At 56.3% G+C, this 24,433-nt stretch overlaps 1 protein-coding gene across 1 annotated transcript; it reads right to left on the reverse strand.

The window, feature by feature from the left end:
* Nucleotides 1–10,609: 10,609 nt before the first annotated feature.
* On the reverse strand, nt 10,610–24,178 carry ADAMTS15 (ADAM metallopeptidase with thrombospondin type 1 motif 15). Its single transcript, XM_013188511.3, has 8 exons — nt 23,131–24,178; nt 18,143–18,275; nt 17,164–17,331; nt 16,488–16,771; nt 15,970–16,147; nt 15,181–15,362; nt 14,032–14,207; nt 10,610–13,609 (listed from the first exon to the last, which is right to left on the reverse strand). Exons 1-8 carry the CDS (start codon nt 24,025–24,027, stop codon nt 12,829–12,831), a joined length of 2,799 nt encoding a protein of 932 aa, XP_013043965.3. The 5' UTR covers nt 24,028–24,178; the 3' UTR covers nt 10,610–12,828.
* Between the last annotated feature and the right edge of the window lie 255 nt (nt 24,179–24,433).

Below are 24,433 nucleotides of genomic sequence, written 5' to 3' on the forward strand. Positions count from 1 at the left end.
CAGGACCGCTTCCCACAGACGTTACCAAATTCTTGTTTTCCAGTCTGGCTTGGGGGAAAAAAGGGTTGAATCAGGAAACTCCTGGCCAGCTGCAATTTTCATTGCAGGGTAGGGAGGAGGCCTTGTGAAAGGCTCTGTGAAATGCTAAGGAGGGCTCAAAAACAGCATTGCCTGTCCATGGGATGTGAAATAGCTCTGAGGGCCCAGCTCTGGCCAGGGTCCCCATCACCAGCACCATCCCTGGGCTTGCAGAGGCTTTGCTCATCCCAGCTGCCTCATTCCACGCAGGGATGCCCTTTGGTTGCTTTTTATTTAACCTTTAATACCATGTTGTTTCTATATAAGCCTCTTTCCAGAACAAAGCCTATAAACTCTTCAAGCGATAACAGATTTCTGTCCCCCTATCTCTCCCCAAGGAAGTATTTTTAGCTCTCATAAACATGAGCCATTAAGGACTCGAGGGGGAACACCAGCACTCTGCATCCTGGGGGAGGCACCGCTGTGGGGGCAGCCCATCTTCCTTTCCATCCAGCCCAGCCTACAGCCCAACCCCAAATCACACCCTTGGTTTTGGGCTCGGGCCCCATTGCACAGCACTGCTCTGCAAAGCAGGTGCTAAAGTGGGATATTTTTAAGGGAAACCCAAAGGAACACGCTGTCCGGAGCTCAACGAGTTGCAGCTGTCTTTCCCCAAATGTCACGTAGCTTTGAAAACTCTCATCCCTGTTGCTCATGCTCCTAAATACTGCTCAGGAAATGCTGCACAGGAGATGCCCAGTGAGCACCAAAACGCACCTCTCCACCATCTGCTCCCAGCCTTGGTCACAGAATCACCGCAGTCCTCACCAAATTTTCCTAAAATTCATGAAAAATTCATTCTTTTTGTGTTTATTTTTCCTTCCTAATCAAAATTTGGACACTTGGGACAGTGTGAGCAGCTGCAGTGTTTCTCTCTGCTCAGCTGGATGCCAGCACACTGGTTTTGTACAAATGACACAAGGGACCACAGAATTCGTGAAGAACTTGCCTGGGTTGCAAGTCTTCGTGTTCGCCCCAGGTTGTGCAACAAGAGGGGCCAGGGATAAACCCAGTGGGCTGAGACCCTGCATCTGTGCTGCTGAGCACAAGATGTCCCCAGGAATGGGGACAAAAAAAAATAATAGCTGGAGGAAGCCACTAGTGCTGGGAAAGGAAAGCGGGAAGGTCTTTGATGAGAGCACAAATGGTGCTTGCTTGGATGCAGCAGTCTCCCGAAGAAGGAAGGGGCCGGGGACGTGGTCTGGGGACAGAAAGTGGCTGCTCTGTGGGACTCTGGTGGCTCTGTGGGGCTGGGCTGCCCAGGGCAAGGTCTGGAGATGCAGCATGGGGAAGGGGCTCAGTGGCACTCGGATGGAGCGAGATCAGAGCTGGGCTCGTGTCCAAAGTTCAGGGCAGGGCATAACTCTGAATTTCCCAAGCTACCCAAGCTCCTGGGGCTGCAGCTCCGCAGCCCCCTGGGATCAGATTCCCATCATGGATTCCCAGCTGCAGAGATAGAAAACTTCCCAAAAGGGCCAAAGTACCATCTGCTGAGCAGCCCCGTTCTCAGGCTATTTGGGGTATTTTTATTTCTGAACAAGACAGAAAACCAGGAGGGATTTCTCCCTGCTTCAAGGCTGCTGTTTTCCTTCTCCCTTCCCCTGCAGTGATGCAAGCCCAAGGCCCCCTACAGCAGCAGCTCTTCCCACCATCATCCCCTGACCCAAAAGCCCTCCTGTTGTGAGAGCATCCCATTGCTATCGGGTGCAACAGGGCACGGGTCTTGTCTCTGCTTTCTCCCTCCACCAGGCATGCCGAGGGGTCACTGGGATGTGATTTGTACAGTTTAGGGGTAGGCATATTGCTGGCTGATTTTTTGAGCTGCCCTGCCTTGCTGGAAGCTCAGGGCCATCCCAATTTGTGGCTGCCTGGCTAGAGGGTCCATCAGAAGATTTAGGGCAGCGTGTGTTAGCATTTCTTCCCCTGCAGCTTCTCACCCCCGCCCTCACCTTTAGAGGGGAATAAAGCCATCCAGGAGGATGGATGAGGATGGACTTTGCTTTCCAAAGGGAAAGGGGTCTAAATGGTGGGGCACCAGCTGGGAATGGTGAGCCTCTACCCAGACTGGAGCTCTGGCCCTTCTTTATAAAACGTAGACCGTCACCCTCCTGAGCATTGCCTTTCCTCTCGACACCAGCCTGCCCGAGGGAGGCGCGGTGGGAAGCCCTCCTTGCACGGCAGCGGGCTCTGGATCGTGTTTTTCCATCCTTGAAAGGAGGCGAAGCCGGGCCCTGGGGAGACATCAGATCTGCCTGAGCCATAACAAAAACTGCACGCATCCATTTTGCTGTCAAACCAGCTTTAAACAAGCCCCGTGTGAGTAAACATGGGAGCACGGGCTGGGAAGGCTGCACACCCGCTGCCGGCTCTGTACAAGCTCAGCAGATGTTGGCCTCGAGCAGGCGGGGATCCGACGAGCAGCTCCAGCAAGAGGCTTCCCTCTGAGCAGGGAGAGGTGATGTGGCTGCCGGATCCATCCCTTTGGGTGGGCAGGACCCTCGTGCACCCGCACTGCAGTAGGTGCCGGGATGCAGACGGCAGCGGTGCAGCCCGGAGCATCCCCCAAATCCTCCCACCTGTGCCAGTTAAATAGGAAACCTCCTGTTTGACCCCAGATCATCCTGGCACTTCATTTAAATCACCCCTAGGATGTGCCAGGACGGGTGTCCCTCTGCAGGGCACAGTCCAGGGGTGCAGCAGTTTTCGGTCGGGGCCCCAGGAGCCTTCCGAGCGCTGCCCCCGAGCAGCGGCACGTGTAGCCGAGCAGCCACAACGCTGAACTAATGTTATCTTAGCAAATTGTTTTGTTATGGCTGTCGGATTCCTCGAGGAGCGGTTCTTAACCTGGAAAAGCAGCGGCCCCGGCGCAGCGGGAAGTTTTTCATTATCGGCTCCGAGGAGCTCGGAGATGGGAGATTAGCGGGGAAGGCGCACGAGTCCTCTTCCTACAGAGGGAAAACACGGAGGGGCCTCTTCGGTAAGGTGTGAAAACACCTGGGAAATGCTCACTGCATCCCGAGGAAGTGCCATGGGTGACCCTAACCAGGCTGCAAGCATCTCTCAGTGCTGTTTTTGCAAATAAAATACAGCACAAGCTGTGGAAAGGAGGAGAGCGCACCCACGACAGCACTGCCGCTCTTTTTTCTTCTTTTTCTGTAACTTTCCCTGCATTGTTTTTCACAATGTTTTGAGCAAACCCCAAATATTTCTACTGATGGAGGCACAACACTGGCTCTGTATACGTAATTCAAGGCAATTTAGTGCTGGCACAGCCGGGGCCAGTGGAAGGGCTGAAGGTCTGGTGCAGCAAGGCTGAGGAGACTGTCACGGACGGGCATTTGGGCTGCTCCCAAAAACTTCATTTTCTTTTCCTTTTTGGGCCATGTCATTTTTCCCTAATTTTGGTTAAAGTGGGTTCTGTTTTGTTGGTTTTTTTTTTTAGAGCCATCCACAGAAACTGAAGCTGGTCCTGGGAAAAGACAAAGGGCTGAGCCCAGAGGACGCTGAGTGCTTCACGTACCCTCTGCAGTCAGCCAGCCTCTGGCCCCACAAAGCAGTGTGATTTCTCACAAATTCCCCTTTTTTTTAGCCACTGATTTATCCCCAAAGAGCAGGCCCAGTGTTCCGAATGAGGAGGATTTAGGGCCTTTTCCTAAATAACCGTGCTTGCATCTCCCACCCCATTGACAGCCATCAGTGAAGCCCCATGGCCCTGTCCGTGTGTCCGTCCGTCCCACGGTGTTGATCAATTTATCGACATTCTCAGCTCCGCACCACGAGAGGAATGTCGTCAGGTTTTTATCTCCTTTCCGCTCCAGGTTTATCAGTTATTTATTTATTTGGGTTTTTGGCTTTCCTTGTTCATCCTGACGTTTGGTTTCCTCAATCCCCAAGGCTGCCGGAACAAGACACTGAAATTTAAAAAAAAAATAAAAAATAAAAAGACAAATAATTTAATGTTCTCTGGAACAAGCCAAGAAAGAATCCCCAGGGAAAGGGCGGGATTCGCCTCTGTTTGTTTTTTTTCAGAGGCAATATTAACAAGACAAAATGAGAAAAAAACGAGTGGAATATTTAACCCTTGCAGCTTCACACCGACAGCTTCTCTGTGAAGTCCTGGCCACGGGGAGAAAAGAGGGCACAATGATGAGGAGGCATCAGAAATGGGTTCTCTGGCGCTTTTTGGCTTTCCACCAGCACAAATAGTGCTGTGCAAAAAAATAACCCTGGAGGAAATCTTCACAGTGAGGAGAGAGAAGCAGTGCAGTGGGATGTGCAGGGCACTGCTTTGGCTGCAAAGGGCAGCGCTGCTAGCTTTTTGCCATGTAAAATCATCCCAAAAATAAGGACACCCCCCCCGCCATAGCAGTTTTAGAAATTGGTGAATAATTTCCCAGCCGTGCTGGCTGCTCAGCACCGTGCACGTTCCCCTCGGCTGGTTCAGAGCAAACCCTTTGGATCCCCTTCCCCCTGAGACAACTCGTTGGCTTTGCAACAGAGCTAATTCTGTGCTTTTTTTTTTTTTTGGTGTTTTTTTATTTTTTTCTTTCTTCCTAAAAGGAAACAAAAACATTGCCTCCCCCACACACGCACACGCACGCGACACGCTAATTAGAGCAGACATTGCTTTTTTGGGTCCAAATAGGAAACGTCAGCGGCGGCAGCCCTCCCGCCGCGGAGCAGCACGGCGGCTGCGTGCATCCAGAAGCTTTTCGGCTGCTCCCCCATCCCATGTTGTCCCCCTACAGGAGCTGTGCCCACCCCATTTTTTTCGCACAAACCAAGGGGTTTCAGCGTTTTTATCCATTTCTGCCAGCTCTGCTGTTTGCACGCACCCCCTGCCAATCAAACATTTTTGCGAGCTTATTCCTGACACCAAAAGGACAACAAAAAAAGCAAATTTCCCCTTGTTTTTCCAACCTGAGGTGCCTGACGTGGACTGATGGGGTTTGTGGTGTCCCAAAGCCAGGATTTCCCCATGTGCTGTGGGATTAAGGATTACCCAGAGCCAAGGCTGTGCTGCCGGCTTGGGAGAGCCAGAGCAAGGCTGCCAACACCCCCCCCCCCAAACCACCACTCGCTTCCAAAATGCTTTTGCCCTTTAGCTTTGAAAACCTCGGCCTTAAACCACAAAGAAAAACCCAAAGCCCCCACCGGGACCAAATGACCAGCTCTGCTTTTCCGTTTAACACATAATACATGAAAATATGGAGCCAGCGAGGGTGAAAGGAGAGAGAGGTGATGGGTTGGTGGTTTCTGCTGGGCAGCGGAGAAGGCACGTGGGGTTTTGCCCAGGAAACCCCCAAACAGGTGACTTAGCTCAGGGCTGGAGATGCTAAGAGCAGTCAGGGACAGGGGGAGGTGAAAACAAGCTCTGGAAAGAGTGGATTTTGGTGGTTTTGTAGGTCCCAGGTCTGCTGCTTTTCCAAAATGGGGAAAAAAGGAGAAAAAAAAATAATAAAACAAGGAACAAAAAATAGATCCCTTTAGCAAATAAAATCACTAAAGCCTTTATAATTGCATCTGCACGAGCAATGGGAGGAAGGAAGGAAGGATGCAGAATCATTAATCCTGGAGATTGTCCTTTTATACATATATATATATATACTGAAAAAAATGCTTTGGCAGCACAAATTTTGTGCTTCACTTTTTCGTCAAGATGTCAGATCCTTGTTCCTGGAGACAATGATAGTCCTAAGAGCTGGAAGGAGAGCGGTGTCTCTTTTTGTTTCCCTTTCTCCTCCTCAAAAGCATAAAAAAAATGTTGAAAAGGAAATGAGCCAAAAAATTTATTTGCAAAAGGACTTATACTCCCAACAATTCCCCCCCTTCCAAAAAAACACAAGAGAAAACCCTCCCTCTGAACAACAAAAGAACATTTTCCTTTCTCCCCACCACCTCTGACAGCCGTGCATTGCCCACACCCTGGGCACGGGCTCATGAAGCATCCCTGGCTGCTCTGCAGTGCTCCAGGGACATGGAAAACCCAAAACCTGGGATCCAGGTGGGATAACAGCTGCCTTGTGTTAGCAGAGCAGGGCAGCAGGGGCCAACAAGCACGTCTCCCTCTCGAGATTTCCCTTGTTTTTATTCTTCCTCCTTATTTCCTTTTCTCTCCATTCACTCCCTTTTCTCTTGCCTTTGGGATAAAAAAAAAATACCATCCAGGTTCTCCCTGTCTTTCAGCGCCTGTTCTCCTGCATGTTTGTTTTTCCACGTAACACATCCTCACCTCAGAAGTGCCGAAGCCGGGGGTTAACGGGCACCTGGGGACAACCCAGATCAAGGCCATGCCCCAGTGCGACCCCAGGCAAGACCCCGAAACCTCTCTCTCCTCCAGATGCTGAAGGTATCTAAAGACAAATGAAGACGTGGCCTTCTGTCTCCCTAATTTCACTTACCATAGAGCACGGGGATGTTGTTTTTTCCCAAATTCCCTGGGCTTTACTAAGATGCCCCGGTAGAGCCGAGCATAATGGTGGCTCTCAGTCTTCCCTCATCTCACCCCCTTGTTGCTGCTTTCCCTCCATCCCTGGCCCAGATGTCCTGCCTGTGCTCATGCAGCTTGTGGAGTTGCTTCTGGACAGCACGTGGCATTGGGAACACGGCAAGCTGTAACGATCCCTGCCACTGGGAAGTGGTCCCTGTACTGCCCGGGATTCTGCTAACACGTTTCTGCTGCTCCGAGCCTGCGCGCTGCACTTTGAAGGCATTGCAAGTGCTATAAAAGGCTTGTATAAAAGGCCAGAGCAGCATATTAGCAAGGAAAAGAGCCTGCCCAGTGATGTGGGGAGGGATATATTTAGTATATTCTCTCATCTCCGTATGCCACAAAGGCTTTGATTCAGCCTCCATGCAACCTTGGAGCACATGCGTGAAGCTGAAGGCTGCGCCGAGCGGAGAGGTGCTGGAGCGCCTGCTCAAAACAAACTCATGGGCTCAGAAAAATGGGTGGTATTTTAACATTAATAACAATTAGGCACCGAGCCGTGTCCCGAAGTGTCTGGTGGCTAAGGGACAGCATGTATTGCCACCGGTGGCCTCAGCCAGCCCCCACTGTGCCCGACGCTCCCGGCCACCTGAAAGCGTCTCAACTGCTGCCTAATCCCCGTGGTCTCGCAGCAATATCTATTATTGAATTTGGAGCAAAAAGCAGCTGTTACTGTCGCTGCAAATAATTACCCTAACGCCTGGATTACATGCGGTGTTGTTACTTACAGGACTCCCAAACATTTTTCCTTCAGGGCTTGTATTTCCAGAGCTGTCAATCCAACACCTCTCCCCAGCGCTAAATTCATTTACAAGGAGGAAAATAAAACACTTTAAAAAATAAATAATCAAGCCACATTAAATAACCATTTGGGAGACCATCAGCCTCCCAGGCTTGCTTGGCTGAACTTGATATTAATTACACTAAGCCCGAAAGCGGCACCTTCCCCAGGAGTCTGCTGGAAAGCTCCCACCGCTTGCCCTGCGGTGCAATTTCCAAGGGCTTTGCCTAGTTAAGGATTATAATTTTTAACAGCTGCCGGATCGACTCAGCTCATGCCCTCACCTCCATCCGAGATGCTGACATGGTCCTTGGCCAACAGACGCCTCCTCTGTCTTTCTGCCGTCGCTTCTTCGAGGATTATGCATTTGCAGGAGTCTCCATTGACAGCATGGAGACTTCCAAAAAGCCTTTTCTTGATAAATTCTCCCTCCTGCCACCCTTCAGCAAGGAAGTGAGGGTCTGTTTGCCATAAACGCATGAGCTCTGCCTGCCAGATTAGAGTTGGCTGGACATGTTTGGCACCGACTGGGTTATATAATTAGAAAAAATACAGAAAAAATAAATGCTTGTGGGAATGTGTCAGCTTGCTGGCTGTGGAGGATGATGTGGGGAAGTTTAGTCTGCTGCAAGTGACTGGCAGTCTATTGTGACAAAGGGGGAAATCAGTTATCCTGGAATAAAAAAAAAATATGCTTAGTTTTGTGCCCCATCCCTGCTCCACATCAGCATTTCATATCATGCCCCTGGCCTCACGTGAGCCTCTGTGCTTGCTGTGTGCCGGCGCGCTGGCTACGTGTTACCCCTTAGGTCCACTTGTTCAGCCCACGCCTGGTTTTGCTTTTGTCTCCTGGCAAGAAGAAACAACAACAATAATAATAGCAGTAATAGGCAGGCAGCATCCCAGCCCCGGGGAGCCGATCTGAGCATGTGTCCAGCTGAACAAAGCCCTCTTGTCCAGAAAAACGCCCTCGCCCTCCGTGGTTTCTCTCCCTGAGCTCACACTTCAGGTAACCCCTTTTGTTTTTTTTTTCCTTTTCCCTCAAGCTTCTCAGGTTTCAGCTTGGGACAAATTAAAGCAAGCAGATTTCCAGGTGGTCCCAGAGGCAGGCTTGGATTTTGGCTTCCAAAAGGCATTTAGTCCGTGCTGCCCAGCCATCCTCAGTGCTTGGGCTCAGCAAGGGACAGGTTTGGAGCAAAACACTTGGTGGTTTGGCTGGAGCGCCGTGGGACCCTCCTGCTCAGCAAATACCCTGGAGTATTAAATCGTTTCATTTAGCTCTTGTGATACGTGCTGCCGTAAAAGCTTGAGAGGCCGAAGCTCTTAATGTCCCATCGTGAATACCAGCCATGCCATGGGGGTAGATTCAATTTTCATGCTATTTTTATTCTTTAAAGATGTAAGGAAAAGGTAGGCTGGGTGAGCGCAGAAGGCTGTGTAATCCAACCTTTTTCTCCAAAAGTGGGATGCCCAGGGAAGCGCACAGGAACAGAGCAAAAGAAGTGCATGGGGGGAACTGCACTTGCTCCATCGAACTTTGGAAGGTCTTTATTTATTAAATGTTTTTTTTTTTCCTTTGCACAAAACCCCTCCAAGTACCAAAGGCAGGGAACAGAAAATCCAATGCCCACAGAGGGGCCGTTCCTAAATACTTGCCAGGGGCAAGCGACACCTGGGAACCTGTGGTTTTACCCTTCTGTGGACGGGACATTCCCCCAGCACTTGAAAGGGACCCCAGGCCTGGCTTTTGGAAAGCAAACAGGCAAACCAGACCTCAGGCTCAGAAGATCACCTATTACGTGAAATATTCATTTTTCAGCCTCTTTTCCTAAGGCATGAGTCCTGTGCTCACCGGTCTGCCAGCCTATACGCCACTCCCCGCTCCAGGTAACCTTTGAATCCCTGTTCTTAACCTCTCCATAGGCTGAGGTTTCAAAGAGAGGGGTTTCCTTTTTATTTAGTGGAGCTGGACGAAGCAGGTGAAGATGCACTGGTATCCCCTGTGTCGCTGCTCCTTCTCCTGCAGCCTGCTCCAGCAGCTCCAGGCCCCTGCTGCCCGTCACCTGCGTCCCCCACCCCGTGCCAGGTGTCCCCATGGTCCCAGAGCCGTTAGGTAATTGCAGGTTTTCCAGTGGCAAAGGGCCCTGAGCAAACAGACCACGACTTGGCCAAACATGAACTTTCCCTTTGAAGCAGTGGTGCTGGCAGCAGCACCCGTTTTCTTCCTTCCCTATCGGGTAAATGTTTCCCTTGTGCCAGTTTTTATCTCTCTGAGGGATTTGTAAGGGTGGCCGGTTACAAGCCTGGCTATCACCTGGCCCCGGAGGAGCGAGCCTCCGTTCCAGTAAAGCTGCGTGCAGCTGGAGCCTTTGCAGCGTGGGATTTGTTAGGACTGAGGCCATCCATCACCGGGCTGGAGAGGGGGACGGTGCTCGCTCGGGTCTGTCCTGTTTGCTTCTTTATGGAAATGCAAAACGTGCTCTGCCTTGTGCAAAACAATAAAGCACGCTGAATTTGTCAAATCGTTACAGCACAGCTGCATAGAAAACTGCATTTTTGGGGGGAAAACGAAAGAGCAAGAGCTGCGTCCCCGCGGAGCACCAGAGGCGGTGGCATCAGGCATCCCCCAGCAGACGTGTCCCATTAGCAGGAAGGGCCTTATCTCACCTTATCTCACCCTTGGCCATGGCCAAGGGGTAAAAAGGAGGGCCGTGACTCACGGAGGCCATGCTGGGAACTGCTCAAAGCATTTTACAAGCATCCTTGAGCTTCTGCTCCTGAACCAGGCGGAGGTGGTGCAAGGGGGCTGCTGGCTCGTCCCACGTATGAAGGAGCAAATGAGGAATGGGGAGTGCGATAATGGGGACGGTTGTTCCAGGATGTGAGAGCACAGCTCCAGTTTGCATTAATCCATTTAACTCCATGTGGCTGTTGTTCTCACAAAAGAGCATCCCAATTCCAGGCTAAAGCAAAGCAGCCTTGTGCTGCAGCTTTGCTGCAATTGCTTCCAGGTGTGGGCGAGCCCGGACACTTGCATGGACTCACCCAACAAGCTGTTTTGTTTTGTTTTGTTTTGTTTTGTTTTCCAATAAAATTCCTGCAGCAGAAACAAGACAAATTGCCATAATATTCAGAATAAACCCGCTGGGCCTTCAAAATTCTTCCTTCAATTAATGAGCTGGGACTGCCATAAGACAAGAAATGCCCTGCAAACACCGCCCGAATGGTGTGTGCACAAACACGTCCCCCGAGGAACCAGGTGGATCTTTAAATACGTTTTTATTTCAGGTTTGCTATTGATGCACAAACAGCAGAGATCGATGTTTAGTATACATGGTATACACAAAGCAGCCAGTACAATAGGCATCTCCGTCCTTTTGCTGCACACTTGGCAAAAGAACCGCACACAAGAAACCCCTCCCGCCCCGTCCTTCCCCCTTTGGACAAGGACGACGATTTCTCGGTGGCTTGGAAACCATCTGTTTGATGGCAAGACACAAAAGGGCAGCTCCTCGGAGCTCTGTCCCCAGACAAAAGCGCTGCAGGCTCGGCTATGCAGGAAAACTGTCCGAAAATGGATGATACGTTCATGGGAATGTAGACCTGGAAGGGATTTCCTAGAACATTAAATCCCGTCCCTGCTGTGCAAAGCAACCACAACATCTGCTCCTGGCTCTATCAAGCGCTGTGGAGACCAGAAATACTATTGTGTTCAAAAAGACATTACATAAATCCAGGGAGGGTGGGTCCACAAACATTATCACGAGAAATGTGCTCAGCTGGTGGGAAAGGTCTCAGCAAGAAAATGTTTGCGCTGTCACGGTCCTGTCTCTTGTGACCTTCCTCACCCTACCCACAGCTGCTGGACGCCTTTTGGAGCACGAGGAGCTTCCACTTTATATCTACAAGGGACAGAGCACAAGGTAGGCTTGAAGAAGATGCAAGGTAAGCATCTTCTGCCTTCCCAAAACCTGTGGCTCCTCCCTGGGCTCCCCTCCTGCTGATCCCAATAACAGCAGAGCTCGGCCCTGAGGCTCCGGGTTGCTGTCAGCCAGAGCTAACTCCCCGCGAGTCTTTTCCTTCGTCAGCGGAAAAGCAAGACGTAAAAATGATCCCTGATGGTTTGCTCTGAGCAGAAGGCTGGGGGGGAGATGTGCCACAGGGTTGTTGTGAGGAGGGCGGTGTGTGAGGTAAGGCAGCCTCCGAGCACTACGTAACCCTCAGAGGTACAGAACAAACCCTTGCACAAAACCCTGGGGGGTGAAGCTGGTCACGGATGCTCTGCAAGAGGTTCTGGAAAGCCCAGGGCCCAAATTCATCTTCCTCTCCTGCAGCTCAGAATATCTCTGGGGGTTAATGCAGAGCAAAATTACCCAGCCGAGGCTCGGAGGGAAGGGGGCAGGTTGCCTGGGCACGGCGTGCCGGTCCTGCCCGGCAGCGAGCACCATCTCCAGAGCGGAGTTGAGCACCAGCGACGTGCAGGGATGCTTCCAGCCCCGTGGCACCGCGCCCTGACACTACAGTACAGTTGCTTTCTGGAGTTACAGCTCAAATCTCACTTCCACAGTGATCCCTTTTAGCCCTGAAGAGCTTCAGATGGGTACTTTACTCCTTGCCCTGTACCGGGGTGTAAATAAGCACCCGGCCGTGCTCTGGGCACCCAGTTAGCCGAGAGCTGGTCTCAGCCTCCCCAAAGCACCATAGGAAAACCTCAGCCTCAGGAGAGGGACTGCTGGAAGCAACGTCGTCCCCTCTGCGCAAGGTTTACAACAAGAGGGAGGAGGTTAAAAAACAGCACGGAGTTAAGCACCATAAAATCTACACTGGTCAGGTCATAAACACGAGGAGAAAATGAAAATGAAGCCACCGCCTCCCAGCCTGGCACGGGGATGCTCCTGGGGCTCCCCAGACCATGGCAGCAGCGTGCCCAGATTGCAAAGTCATTGCCAGCGTGCCCCAAAAGTGACAGTCCCTAGGAGACCAGCACCCCACCACGCCGGTGGTTGGACAGAACAATTTGCCATCACTGTGTCAGTAAATCCGTTTGGTCCCACATAGCACGAGTGCTGGGGGAGACAGGGAAGGGGGGAGGTAGGCTTGGCCCTGGGAAGACGGGGCAGGCATCGGATGTGCAATGAGGGGACATCCCCCGCGTGTCCTCAGGTCCTTCCTGGGCAGTGGCATCCGTCCGTCCTCCGGCTCCCAGCCTCCGCCGCGGGTCCCTGTGTGGTGCGGAGGCGTCGAGGTAGATGTTGGTTCCTGCTCCGGCTCCGAGCGACCTGCTCGGTGAAAGCCCTCTGGCCTGGGCGCACGCTCTTCCCCGCACCCAGGTCCTGTTGTTTGTTCATTTGGTTTTTTTTCCCCTTTTTTCTTTTTCCCCCATTTGATATGTGCTATGGACATCTCCCCCTCTCCCAACCCATGGCTGCTGCTTGCCCACCAGCCCGAGAGACACCATGCCCGTCCTTGCCGGCACCGCTCAGCATGGCCTCAAGGTGCAGAAGTCCAGCTCCTGCGGCTTCCTCCGAAAACTACAGCTCTCCCGGGGCAGGAGGCGCCCGGCCGGGGCCGTGCACTTCAGCATCCTCCTCTTGAAGCCTCGACCACAGCTCTTGGAGCAGGGGGCCCAGGGTCCCGCTTCCCACACCGGGCAGGGCTCCCCGCAGGGCCGGACCTCAGCCGGCCTCTGTGCGGCCTCACACTCGGAGGCCGGGTGGCCGTAGGAGTCGCGGCAAGCCACCGCTCGCTTCTGCAGCCCGCTGCCGCAGGTGACGGAGCAAGCCTCCCAGCCGCCCGCCGCCCACTTGTAGGAGGGCCGCTTGTAGGTCGGCCTGCCCCCGTCCAAGCGGTTGGACAGGCTGAGGACGCTGTTGTTGAGGTCCGGCGGGGTCTTGCCCTCCTTCTTGTAGGAGGACTTGTCCTCCTTGCTCTCCTTGGGGAGGTAGAAGGAGTAGCGCACCCGGGGAGGGGTCATCTTCCCCACGGAGAGCACCTCCAAAGTCAGGGGCTCCTGGATGGGTTTGAAGGCTTGGAGGCTCTCGACGGCGGTGCCGGTGCCGCTGTAGCGCAGCACGCTGCCCTTCACCATCAGGTCCCTCTCCACGGCCGAGACGATGAAGTGGCCGTTCAGCAGGTACTTGCCCTGCCCGTTCTTCAGCGCCAGGTAGTTGTCGTCGCTGATCAGCCCCTTGTAGCCCCGCTGCCTGATGTCGATGTTGGAGGCGCCCGCGGGGATCACCACCACGAAGTTGTAGCCGTGCCTGGAAGGGAGGAGCAGGCAGGGGGGCGTCAGGCTGGGAGCTGGCGGGGTGTCCCCTGCTGGGTGTCCCCTGCTCCCACCCGCTGCCACTTGGCCTCAGCCCCGAGATCTTCCCACCCCTGGGATTATCTCCTCCATCCCATGAAGATCACTTTCCTCACGCCAAGTTTCGTTTAGGCTGAGGTCACCCAGATATGGGAAGAGGTTTCAGCTCCTCCAGCTCAACACCATGGAGGATCCAGAGGTGGCTCCACCAGCAGAAGCCATTACCACATTAAATGTGTCCTCACAGCTCAGCTCTCCACACAGGGGCATTCATTGGCACCTGGAGGTTGCTCCTCACCAGCCCCACGGCCTTCCCCTGTACACCCCAAAAAGCAGAGCTGGGAGAGAGGGAGGCGCGTGTAGCCACCCAGTGCTTACATGGGTTTGGTGAACAAGCCTGAGACCTTCTTGCAGCTCTTGTTGTCTCCCCCACACACGCTGCATTTGTCGAATTTCTTCTTAGAGCCCAGCTTCCCGTCGCAGCCCGCTTTGATGCATTTGCCCTGGACGCAGACCGAGGTGGAGTCTGGAGAGCAAGGGGTGCCATCCACAACCTGCGGAGGAGAGACAAGCTGCTGTGGCCCCGCATCGCCCCGCTGATGCCCCACTCCAGCCAGGCCTGAGGAGGTGCTGGCAGGCACAGTGTTTCACTTTGTTCATGTTCTGCTTTGCAACTGAGCTCTTCTGGCTCTGACAGAAGCCATACAGCATCACTTCCCCTTTCTGCCATATCTACATCATTTTTTTTGCATCGGTGTGAATGTAAGGGGTTGCATTAGGAAGACGGCCAGCACCAGCCTGCACAGCCCAGCCCGGCAGGTGAGTCACTTCCCTAGCACAATAATTATCATTGAATGTCTCAGGTTGGAAGGGACCTTAAAGACCATCTAATTCCAAACCCCCTGCCATAGGCAGAAATGACACCCACTAGATCAGGCTGCTTAAGGTCTCATCCAGCCTGGCCTTGAGCGCCTCCAGAGATGGGGCATCCCCAGTTTCTCTGGGCAACCTGTGCCAGTGCCTCACCACCCTTATAGGGAAGAATTTCCTCTTAATGTGTAGTCTAAATCTATCCTCTTTTAGTTCAAGACCATTCTCCCTTGTCCTATCATTATCTACCCGAGTAAAGAGCCCTTCTCCATCTCTTTTATAAGACCCCTTTAAGTACTGAAAGTGTGCAATGAGGTCTCCCCAAAGCCTTCTCTTCTCCAGGCTGAGCATCCCCAGCTCTCTCAGCCTTTCTTCAGAGGAGAGGTGCTCCAGTCCTCTGAGCATCTTTGTGGTCCTTTGTAGCTCTCCTCTGGACTCATCTGCTACTCCAGCCTCTCATCAGGACTACAAGCATACCCTATAGGTTGCCTCACAAACCCGGAGGAAGACCCTTTGTGGACCAAATGCAGTAAATAAGCGGATGCATCCACACAGATTCATCCCGTCCTGGTGGATTCCCCTCCTTTATAATTTCACACAAACCCAGCAGCCCACCAGACACGGACAATTCGTTCATGACCCCCAGCCCTCACCAACCTTGGGTGCCAGCACGTAGAAGTAGCCCGTGCCATTTGCCCGACAGATGAGCTTGCACTTGTCCCGAGGCGAGACGCCGGAGTACTTGGGGACCCAGGAGACGGAGGCGGTCAGGCGGTTGGTGCTGTGGCTGTAGCCATTGAAAGCCTCACACTGCTCCTCTCGGAAACTCTTCCCTGGCACTGGAAGAAATGGGGAGTGCATTGGGTGGGGGCACAGACCAGTCCCTCAGTGTGTGTTTTACTGGGTTGCTGTGGGTGGTGCACGCCGCGGTGGCCACACACACCCCGTGGTGCCCAAGGTTGGCACCAGCAGCCTCAGCATGTTGAGCCCAGGACATTCTGCTCCTCACACAGCTCAGTGACCCAGGGACACCGGGGCACTGCAAATGTCAAGGTCACCTCTGACATTTACAGGGGGCGTATCTGGGGGCATGTTCCCCCCATGTTTCTAAGCGCTTTGAAACAGATGAATAATTTGACATTTGGAGACTGGCTCTCCTCCCTCCCCACCCAGAGAGCTGCGGCGAGTTTGGGTTTTTGGCACACTCAAGGCTCAGCTCTGCTGAAATTCGGCTGCTCCAGAGATGTGAGCAGCACCTCTGCACCTGGGAGGGGTTGAGCAGAGGATTCACAGCTCTGATGAACTTGCCTGGCTCAACAACCAACACATGCAAAAAGCTGGGTTTTCTTCTCGGCTCAGTGCAGGAGCATGCATTAATGACGACAGCCATGAGCAAGCTGAGCTCAGGCCGTCTATTTCAGCAGGATTTGCCTCTCATTCCCTTACCTGCCGTGGAGCAGGGGTCCAGGTTGCAGGAGCGGTACTTGACGCGGACGCCCTCGCAGTAGGAGCCGCCGTTGGCAGGCACCGGGTTGGTGCATTCGCGCTTGGCCAGCTGCACGCCGCCGCCGCACGTCCGCGAGCACTGCCCGTAGGGCGCCCACTTGGCCCAGCCACCGTCCACCTGGTGGGACATGGCACGGTGAGACCCGCCGTCCCCTTCCCTGGTGGCTCCATCCCAAACAGGGGCTCTCCGGGCTCAAAGCCATCCCTTTGCTAGCTGCTTCTACAAGGGAGACCTGCAGCTTTGCAGGTCCCCAGTCTTCCATAGGGCTGGGGAGAGGAGCACAGCCACATCCAGCCTTGAAAAAGAGTCGGTGACTGCTTGCACCATGCATCCCTGCTCTCCCTTGTCTTCCTTTCACATCAGTGTCCCCATGCAGGGTCCCCAGTGGGGACCGCCCAGCCAGTACCCATGCAAAAGCATCCAGGGGTGATCCTGCAGGGCGCTTTCAGGCACTCACCCTGTACTTGCTGACGTTGTGCCTCTCAACGCAGGCGCCCTTGAGGCAGAAGTGTCCCTCGCCGCAGCCGGTGCCGTCGGCCCAGGGGAAGTGGCGGGTCTGGCAGACGATCTGCCCGCGTGCCTTGCCCGTGCACCAGAGCTTGGCGCAGTACTGCATGTACGGGCAGGGCTTGGAGCCCACGCCGAAGGCCAGTTCGCACTGCTGGTTCAGGCTGTAGCTCGTCCCCGGCAGGTCCTCGGGCAGCGGGATGGGTTTGGAGGGCTGGTCCAGCAAGCAGTCTCCTGCGGGAGCAGGGAGGGGAAGATCGATCGGGTCCTCGTGGGGAGCCTTGTGGGCTCAGCCACGTCTCAGCCCGCTCATTGCGGATACGAAATCCAGCAACAACAAAGGCAGAGGGAAAAAATGTGACTCCATCTCTTGGTGATGCCGGGTAGAGCCGCACTGGCAGAGCAGATGTCACTGAAGGGGACACCCGGCTGATGCAGAAATGCTGCCAAACTCCCCGCTTCCTTCTCATTTTGTTTGCAGAACAGCCGCTGCCCAGCCCAGGAGCCTGTCCCCATCACAGCCACCCTGCACCGCCAGCCCTGGGACAGATCCTGCTCCCCACGGCAGGGACCAGGACAGGATGGGGACGAGGGCAGGAGGGCGAAGGCGCAGCAGGAGGGCTCACCGTGGCCGCTGTCGAGGAAGTCGGTGATGATGGCAGCGCTGCAGGCTGACCAGGGGTTGGCGCGGTCGATCTGGATGAGGGTGGGGGACATCATGTGGTTGGTCTTCAGCCGGCCGAAGACCTCCTCACAGGCCTTGACATTGTCATGGGGCATGTTGAAGACGTGGCCTGGGAGATGGAAAGGGGGCGACATGAGGAACCCCGCTCAGCACACAGTGGAGGGCCCCCTCTCTTGTTTGCAGTGGGGGAAACTGAGGCACGGAGTGGGGAAAACTCTTGCAAGGATGGCAAAAGGACAGCCCAAGAGGAGAAGGCGATGTCTGGGGATGGATGGGGATTGCATGCAGCCTGGCTCAGGCTGCATGGGGATGTGGGGACAGGCACACGTCATCCTGACAGCAGCATCCCCAAGCCAGCGCCCTTTCCATCACGCTTCCCCTCTCCTTCCCGTATGGCCATCAGTTGCAAGAAGGACAAAGGCAATTTCAGAGAAAAGGAGGCAGCAGAGCTCGTGTCTCCGGATGTAGGTGTGCCCTCAGCAACCCCCAGCATCCGCCTGTTATTTCAGGATTCCCAGATCCTGGAAACCAAGCAACCACAACAGCAAAGCCTTTCACTTTCTCAGCCACTCTTTCCTACCCAGCCTGAGGTGGAGTTTCCCTGCTCCGGATGCCTGTCATTGTCTGGCCTTCCGGAGGCTGGACCAGGGCTATTCTGAACCTTGCCAGTGTCGCTCCACCCCTCCCGATTCCAGAGCCGGGCGGGAGGATGGGATTTGGTGATGCAGAAGCCACGAGGCTGGGAAGAACCACTAATGTGAGCACAGCAGCAAGACCACACGTGGTTTTTTTCCTCCAGAAATGCAGGGCTTGCCATGCGCTGCACCGTGGTGGTGTGGTGCCCGTGCCTCGGTTTCCCCCTCCACGCTCCAGGACTGGGGGACCCCAGCCTACACAGAGCCCCCGAAACCATGCCTTACCCAGCTCGTGGGCGGTGGTGAAAGCCGAGGGCAGCCCGTCGTCCTCGATGACGGAGCAGCTGCGCTTGGGGTCGCACATGGTGCCCACGTCGGCCATGCCCAGCGTGTCGCAGGTGGTGGCACCGCACAGGTCCTGCAGGGCACGGAGAGAAGGGGTTAGCCAGGGGCTGGCACATGGCCCTGTCCCCACCAATTCCCCCGCATCCCAACAGGAGCTGACCCCAGGCTGCTGGGGAGGCATCGGCCCCAGGGGATGGGACCATGCAGCCCTGGTACTGGGGATGCTTTTTTTATACCTAGCATCCTCCCATGCCTTCAGCGACAGCAATTCCCACACCGGCGGCCCCTCCAGCCAAGGTGGAGCCAGTTTTGGCACAGAGCAGCCAGCCTGGCTCCATCCTTCAGCAAGCTCAAGGTCCCGATCCAGGCGGGTCGGTGGAAAGACCTGGTCTTGACTCACAGCTGACACATTCTCTGCTCCTTCCTAGGAACAAGAAGCTCCTGGAGCGGGCCCAGAGGTCACCACGGCTAGGGGAAATGCTCCGGTGTCCCCAAGACCTTTTGCAGCTGTCTCTCCAGGAGGAACCAAGCCCAGCTGAAGCCAGCCCAAACTCGGGGACCCCAGGTAGATGCCACCAGGACAGGGGACAGAAAGGTGCTTGGACAGGGCAGCAGGGTGGCTGCAGAGCTGCTGGGGTCAGGTATCTGCTCCAGAACCTGGCATCTGCTCGTGGAGGAACTTGTCACAGCAGGGGGATCCCGACCTTCGATACACACGTACCGGCACACCTGCCCTTCTCCAGCACCCAAAGGTGCCAGCACGAATCCAAAGCTGCTGTTTGAAGAAGCCCAGCAGCTTGTCCTCAGATGCCCCCACCCCTCCCCTCCTCTCCAAGGGCCATCACGCCAGCACCGCTGGCAGCACTGCCCATCCTGGGCTCGGCCAAATCCTGCTCTCAGCCACCACCGTGCTTCTCCTGGCTGGGCAATGCCGCATTTTCTTCCCAATTTGCAATCACCACCTTTGGGCATCACAACCTGCGGGAGTGTGGCTGGGTGATGGGCTCCCTGCAGCTTCCCCAATGTTTTTTTTTTTTTACAGGGCTGGAGCATCGTCCCCATCCCACAGAGCCCAGAGCTGCAGGGGCAGCCATGCACGGGGCAGGGAGCTGCAGCAGCTTTCCACAAGAAAAGGAAACGTAAGGGACTTGCTGGGCGCTCCCATGCTATAAATAAGAGTGATTCATGCTCAGCTCCTGGCCAGCCAAAGTGCCTGGTTTGCTACAAATCTCGCACGAGTGGCCCTGCCAACATTTCCAGCGAGGTTTCCAAACCGAAGGCATTCCCGCGCAGGCAGGTTGAGCTACCGGTAAATAACAGACCCGACAGCTTCAGAGAGCTCCGGCCAGGGCCGAGGTGGCTTTAGCGGGAGGTGCAGGGCTACCAGGCACGGACAAGACCATGCTCTCCAGAGAGGTGTGGGGTGGATGCGGTGCGGTGCCCTTGCTCCTGCAGCACCGCAGGTTGGTTTGGGGGCCAGTGCCTCACCAGGCTGAGCTCCAGGAGGATGCAGAGCAGGAAAACCCTATCTTATAACCAGCTTTGACTCCGCTTTGCAGCAGGCTTAATCATCATCTGGGATCGCATTGCATCCCAGGCCCTGTCCCGCACACAACATCCCATGGCAGGAGCCAGCATGGGGCATCCCCACACCCCCAGCAAGCACAAGGTGACCGAGTGGGGCCATGAAGCCCGGCTGCCCCAAAACACCACAAAAACGAGCCATCGCCATGCTGAGCTACACCTGGGGGTTAGAGGGGTGCAGCAGTGCCGGCGCTGTGGGTTTGGGGGCAGTGGTGGGTTTGGGGGTGTCCTGGGGATGCAGGGAGCAGGCAGCCACCCTCCCTGCTCGTTGCTCTTTTAAGAGTTCCCATTTCCTCGCTGGCGCGGAGAGCTTTTGGCTCCTGGCCCAACACCTGCACTGACACACTGACCCACTTCTTGCTCCCAACCTCGCCTGCTGGCTGCAGGGCCGCATTAACGAGCAGCTCTTAATGGGGTTTTCCATCACCCCCGTGGCCTGGGCTCAGACCCCAACCACAGCCCCATGGGCAGCAGCTCAGGGCTCTAATGAGGGGGTCCTGAGCCCCCGAAACCACCTCCTGCAGCCTTGCCGGGGGTGCAGCCTGCTGAGGAAGGGCAGCGCAAGAGGTAACGTGAGTGGTGGTGCCAAGAGGAGCTGGAGGAACGGGAGGAGAGGCTGGGAAGGAGTTCATGGGGTGATGCCCAGGACAGGGAGAGGGACTGGAGCTACGGAGGGAAGGAGAGGGGAATGCAAGGGGTTTAAGGTGGGAAAGCAGCATGCAAAGGACCAGCGCTCTCCTTACACGGTGCACTCACCAGCTCCACTCTCCCCTGCCGCTGCCAGCACAAGCACGGGGAGGAGGCAAGGTGCTCCCGCAGGGACACTCAAGCCCAGGACCTGGATGCAAAGCTCAGCATGAAGCCTGTGGGGGTGTTGTGTTGTCATTTTGTCATGCATGGACATCGGACATTTGGGCTCCGTCCATTTCGGAGCCAGCCTGGAGAGGCAAAGCGAGCGGAGAGCCCCATGCTGCGGCCAAGCAAGGACCCCGGGTACCCAGGCACCGACACCTCACCCATCCTCGGAGCTCAGATGGCCAGAGATTAAACCAGAAGCAGGCACGGACACAACTCACAGAGCAACAGCCACAACCATCCTGTCCCCGCCGGCCGGGTGCTCCCTGTGCCGCCCTTGCCCCAGCACCATGCCAAGGGGCTGCAGGCAGCACACGAGCTGCACCACCAGGGCTCCCCCGCCAGCCTTAGCTCCATCTGTGGACACTTCCCAAAGGCTTTTCTTCATCCTCCTGCAAACTTCTGCAGGTCAGCTGAGTGGGATCCTTGTGGCTTTTATGTTAATTCATGTACTCAGAGGCTAGGTCAGACCGCAAGCATTCTCCCGGCTGTTGAGGTTTACCCCGCACGTGTCCAAAGCAATCCCAAAAATCTGAGATCCTCAGCCTTGAGGTTCAGAGCGTGGGTTTCCAAACTCCCTCGTGATGCTGTGCTACAGCGAGATGTCCTCTGGAGCAACATCCCTTCGGTTTGATGGGAGGCCAAAGGAGTTCAGCAAACCTTTGCTGTCACAGCCAGTGGATGTCAAGGTTCAGGATGGGTGAAAATTTTAGTTGAGCCTTTCCTCGCAATGCGTGATGTTGTTTCCAAGAGGCAGGAGGTCAGATGGAGGATGGATGATGCTCTGTGGGCCCCTCCGGCAAGCACCGGCCCGGGAAGGAAGGTGAAGACCCCGTGGCCATGCTTGCTGGCACATCCGCGCCATCCAGCTGGGCAGGAGCGAGCTCCCCAAAGGCGAATCCTCCATCCAGCACGACCGGCATCAGGGAGCAAAGCCGGGCAGGAGAGGCCAGCCCCATCCATCAGCAACTTGTTGACACAACTGGAAACTGCCGATCAACCGGGCTCAAAGTGAAATTTAAGTTGGGGGCTTATGTAACAGCTTTTTGGCAGGGAGATAAGCTCTGGGGTGTCAGGGGACCACAGATGGATGCATTCAAGGAAGGCAGATGTCTCCTTGATCGTGTGCCTTTGCACTGAGCTTGCCTTGGGATTTCAGGAATGGACGGTTTAGCAATGTGTAAAAAATGCAGCCCAGCCATGCTGCGCGCTGCAGGACGGCGTGGCTTGCAGATCCCCGGGCACAACTTTGTCCCACGTGCAGCTCTGGCGACCTCACCGGGTTTCCACCAGAGATGGAGCTGGCTCCTGCCCACAGAGGTGTCAGCAGGCTTCCTCCTCCCCTTTGCAGCCACCCGGCACAGACAGGAGCTGCTCCAGCAGGATTTACCCCTGCCCAGAGGACACGGACCCTGCCTGGGGTGGGGGGGACAGGGAGATGGGGCATTGAGGTCTCTCACATCCCGCACAGCATCGCTCCTGCCTGCACTGAGCGCTTGCGAGGGCCAGCCAAGCCGAACTGGCAGCAGCATCCTTCCCACCCTCGAGTGCTTGACCTGGAAAGCAGCTTGGGGATGGCCTCGCTGCTGCTGAGGGGAGTTCCCAAAACGTCCCTCATCCAGACAGCTGGGCAGGGAGAAGGCAAAGAGAAAACGCAAGTTGTCTTTGCTGCCGCAACCTGCATCAGGGGAAAACGGGACTGTCCCCTTCGACCTGGGCGCATCCTTCTTCCCTCCCACTAGCAGCCTGGGGGCCGATCCAGCACGGTGACACCTCTAGCAAGAAGCAGGGATACAGCCAGACCCTCGGCTCCCCGGGGCTGCAAGCACTGCCTGTTTCTCCGGTGCTTTCCTTAGCCCTGAGCTGGGTCCACGCGGAGCAGCCGGGGCGCAGAGGAGAGCTGCGGGTCCTCGGGAGGACCTCGCGCATGACTCAGAGGAAGCGGGGAGAGGTTTTTTCTTGGCAGGTGCCACCGCAAGCTGCAACGCACGAGCGCTTCCCAGCCGGGGGGAACTGGGTCTGGCCACCCTCCTCCTCCTCTTCTGGGCTCAGACCCTGCTTTTTGGGGTGGTGGCTGCTTTCTAACGGAGCTAGCTGCCAATGCTGGGGGGGGGGGGTTCCCCTCCTCGGGGAGGGACCGGCAGGTTTCTGTGCATGGGGACAACCTGCCGTTGCACACCTCCTGGCCTCACTCACCCCTCAGCAGCGCTTTCTGCAGGCTGCCGGCCAAAACCAGGCTGGCTCAAGCAGGTTCCACACCTCTGCTTCCCTCCCCGCCGCCCCCCCTTTGCCATCCAAGCCAGGCAGTGAGGGTGGAGGGCTCCTTGGGAAAGGGCTCTGGGGCTGGGGGGGGGGGGGACGGGGGACACGCACGGTGCAGCGGATGCAGAGGAGGTGGGAGGCGAGGGGCGGCAGGGTGCAGGGCTCCTGGGGGAGAGGGGGGGCAGCCCTGCCGGGTCGTCCCCCCCTCCCCGGGGACCCGCACCCACCTGCTTGGTGAAGAGGATGGCGGTGTCCCAGTACTCGGGGTGCTTGTCGCTGACTTTGTTCCACTTCTTCTGCCAGGCGCAGAAGTTGCGGAGGGTGAGGGCGGCGTTGCCGGTGACTTTGGGCCCCTTGTCGTCCTGCCCAATGAGGAGGAACTTGACGACGGAGATCTGGATGGGGTTGCGGATGCTGGGGTGCTTGTAGAGGCGGGCGGCCGTGGCCATGAGGGTCAGCAGGTAGTGCTGGAGGTCATCCCCGTGGAACTTCACCATGGACTCGTCAGCCACCACCAAGGTCTCCACGTAACGGGGCACGGAGGCGAACCGCTTGGCTCTCCCCCCCGGCGCCCCCCCAGCCCTCCCCCGGTACTTGGCCAGCGCCTGCAGGACTCCGGGGGTGAGGCCGGAGCCCACGGCACAACGCGAGGCGGAGGCCCCGAGTGGGAGGCCGGCACCGCGGCGCTGCAGGCGGTGGGCTCCGCCGGCCGCCCCCCCGGGCAGGGGGCTGATGGTGTACTCGGCTCCTCGGTAGCCGAAAGCCCCCCGGAGCCCCCCGCAGAGGCTGAGGGCGGCGAAGGACTCGTGGTCGCCGTTGACATCCCCCGAGTAGAAGCAGTGGCGGAGGCCGGGACGGGGGCGTGCGGCACCGGGCGCGGTGCCCAGGTATTGCGCGGCGAAGGCGGGGGCGATGAAACGGGCGTCGGGGGCGAGGTGCAGGTAGAAATCCTCCCCGAAAGCCGACAGCTGGAAGACCACGGCCTCGGCGGGGCCGCCTCGCCCGAAGTGGGGCCTCCCGTTGATGTCGGGGTCGAGGCGCAGCGGGGTGACCACCGCCGTGTCCCCCTGGGGCGCGCCCAACGCCCGGGCACCCAGCAGCAGCGGCAGCAGCAGTGGCAGCATCGTCCCGGCTCACATGGGGGGGGGAGAAAGCAGGAGCCCCCCTCTTCTTCTATCTTCTCCTCCCTCCCTCCCTCCTCCTCCTCCTCTTCCCAAAACTCGGCGGAGGCCGGAGGGAGCGGAGTGCGAGCCGCCTGCCCCGCCGCTACCTGCCTTGTGGGGCGCAGGGCTTTTATATAGGGCTTTTCTCCCGGGGGGAGCGGGGCGCGGCTTGGCCCCGCCGCAGCCACTCCGGGGCCGGGAGGAGCGGAGCGGGGCCGGGAGAAGCGGAGAAGGGGAGGGGAGAAAAAAATAAAAAAATAAAAAAATAAATAAAAAGCGAAGCCGGAGCTGCCAGCCCCGCTCCTGGCCCTGCAGCCCGCAGGTTCGGCTCCGAGGAGGAGGGGGAGGGTGAGACCCCCCCCCCCCC

This window comes from Anser cygnoides, chromosome 21 (genome assembly GCF_040182565.1).
Source record: "Anser cygnoides isolate HZ-2024a breed goose chromosome 21, Taihu_goose_T2T_genome, whole genome shotgun sequence".
Lineage (NCBI taxonomy): Eukaryota > Metazoa > Chordata > Aves > Anseriformes > Anatidae > Anser > Anser cygnoides.

What these genes read in the sequence shown, in the direction of transcription:
- ADAMTS15 (XM_013188511.3), bottom strand. Translation starts at nt 24,027, where the DNA reads ATGCTGCCACTGCTGCTGCCGCTGCTGCTGGGTGCCCGGGCGTTGGGC. An exon ending in ACAACGTCAGCAAGTACAGG is followed by an intron (nt 16,148 to 16,487) that starts GTGAGTGCCTGA and finishes ATGTCCCACCAG; the next exon opens with GTGGACGGTGGCTGGGCCAA. An exon ending in GGCTTGTTCACCAAACCCAT is followed by an intron (nt 13,610 to 14,031) that starts GTAAGCACTGGG and finishes CCTCCCTTCCAG; the next exon opens with GCACGGCTACAACTTCGTGG.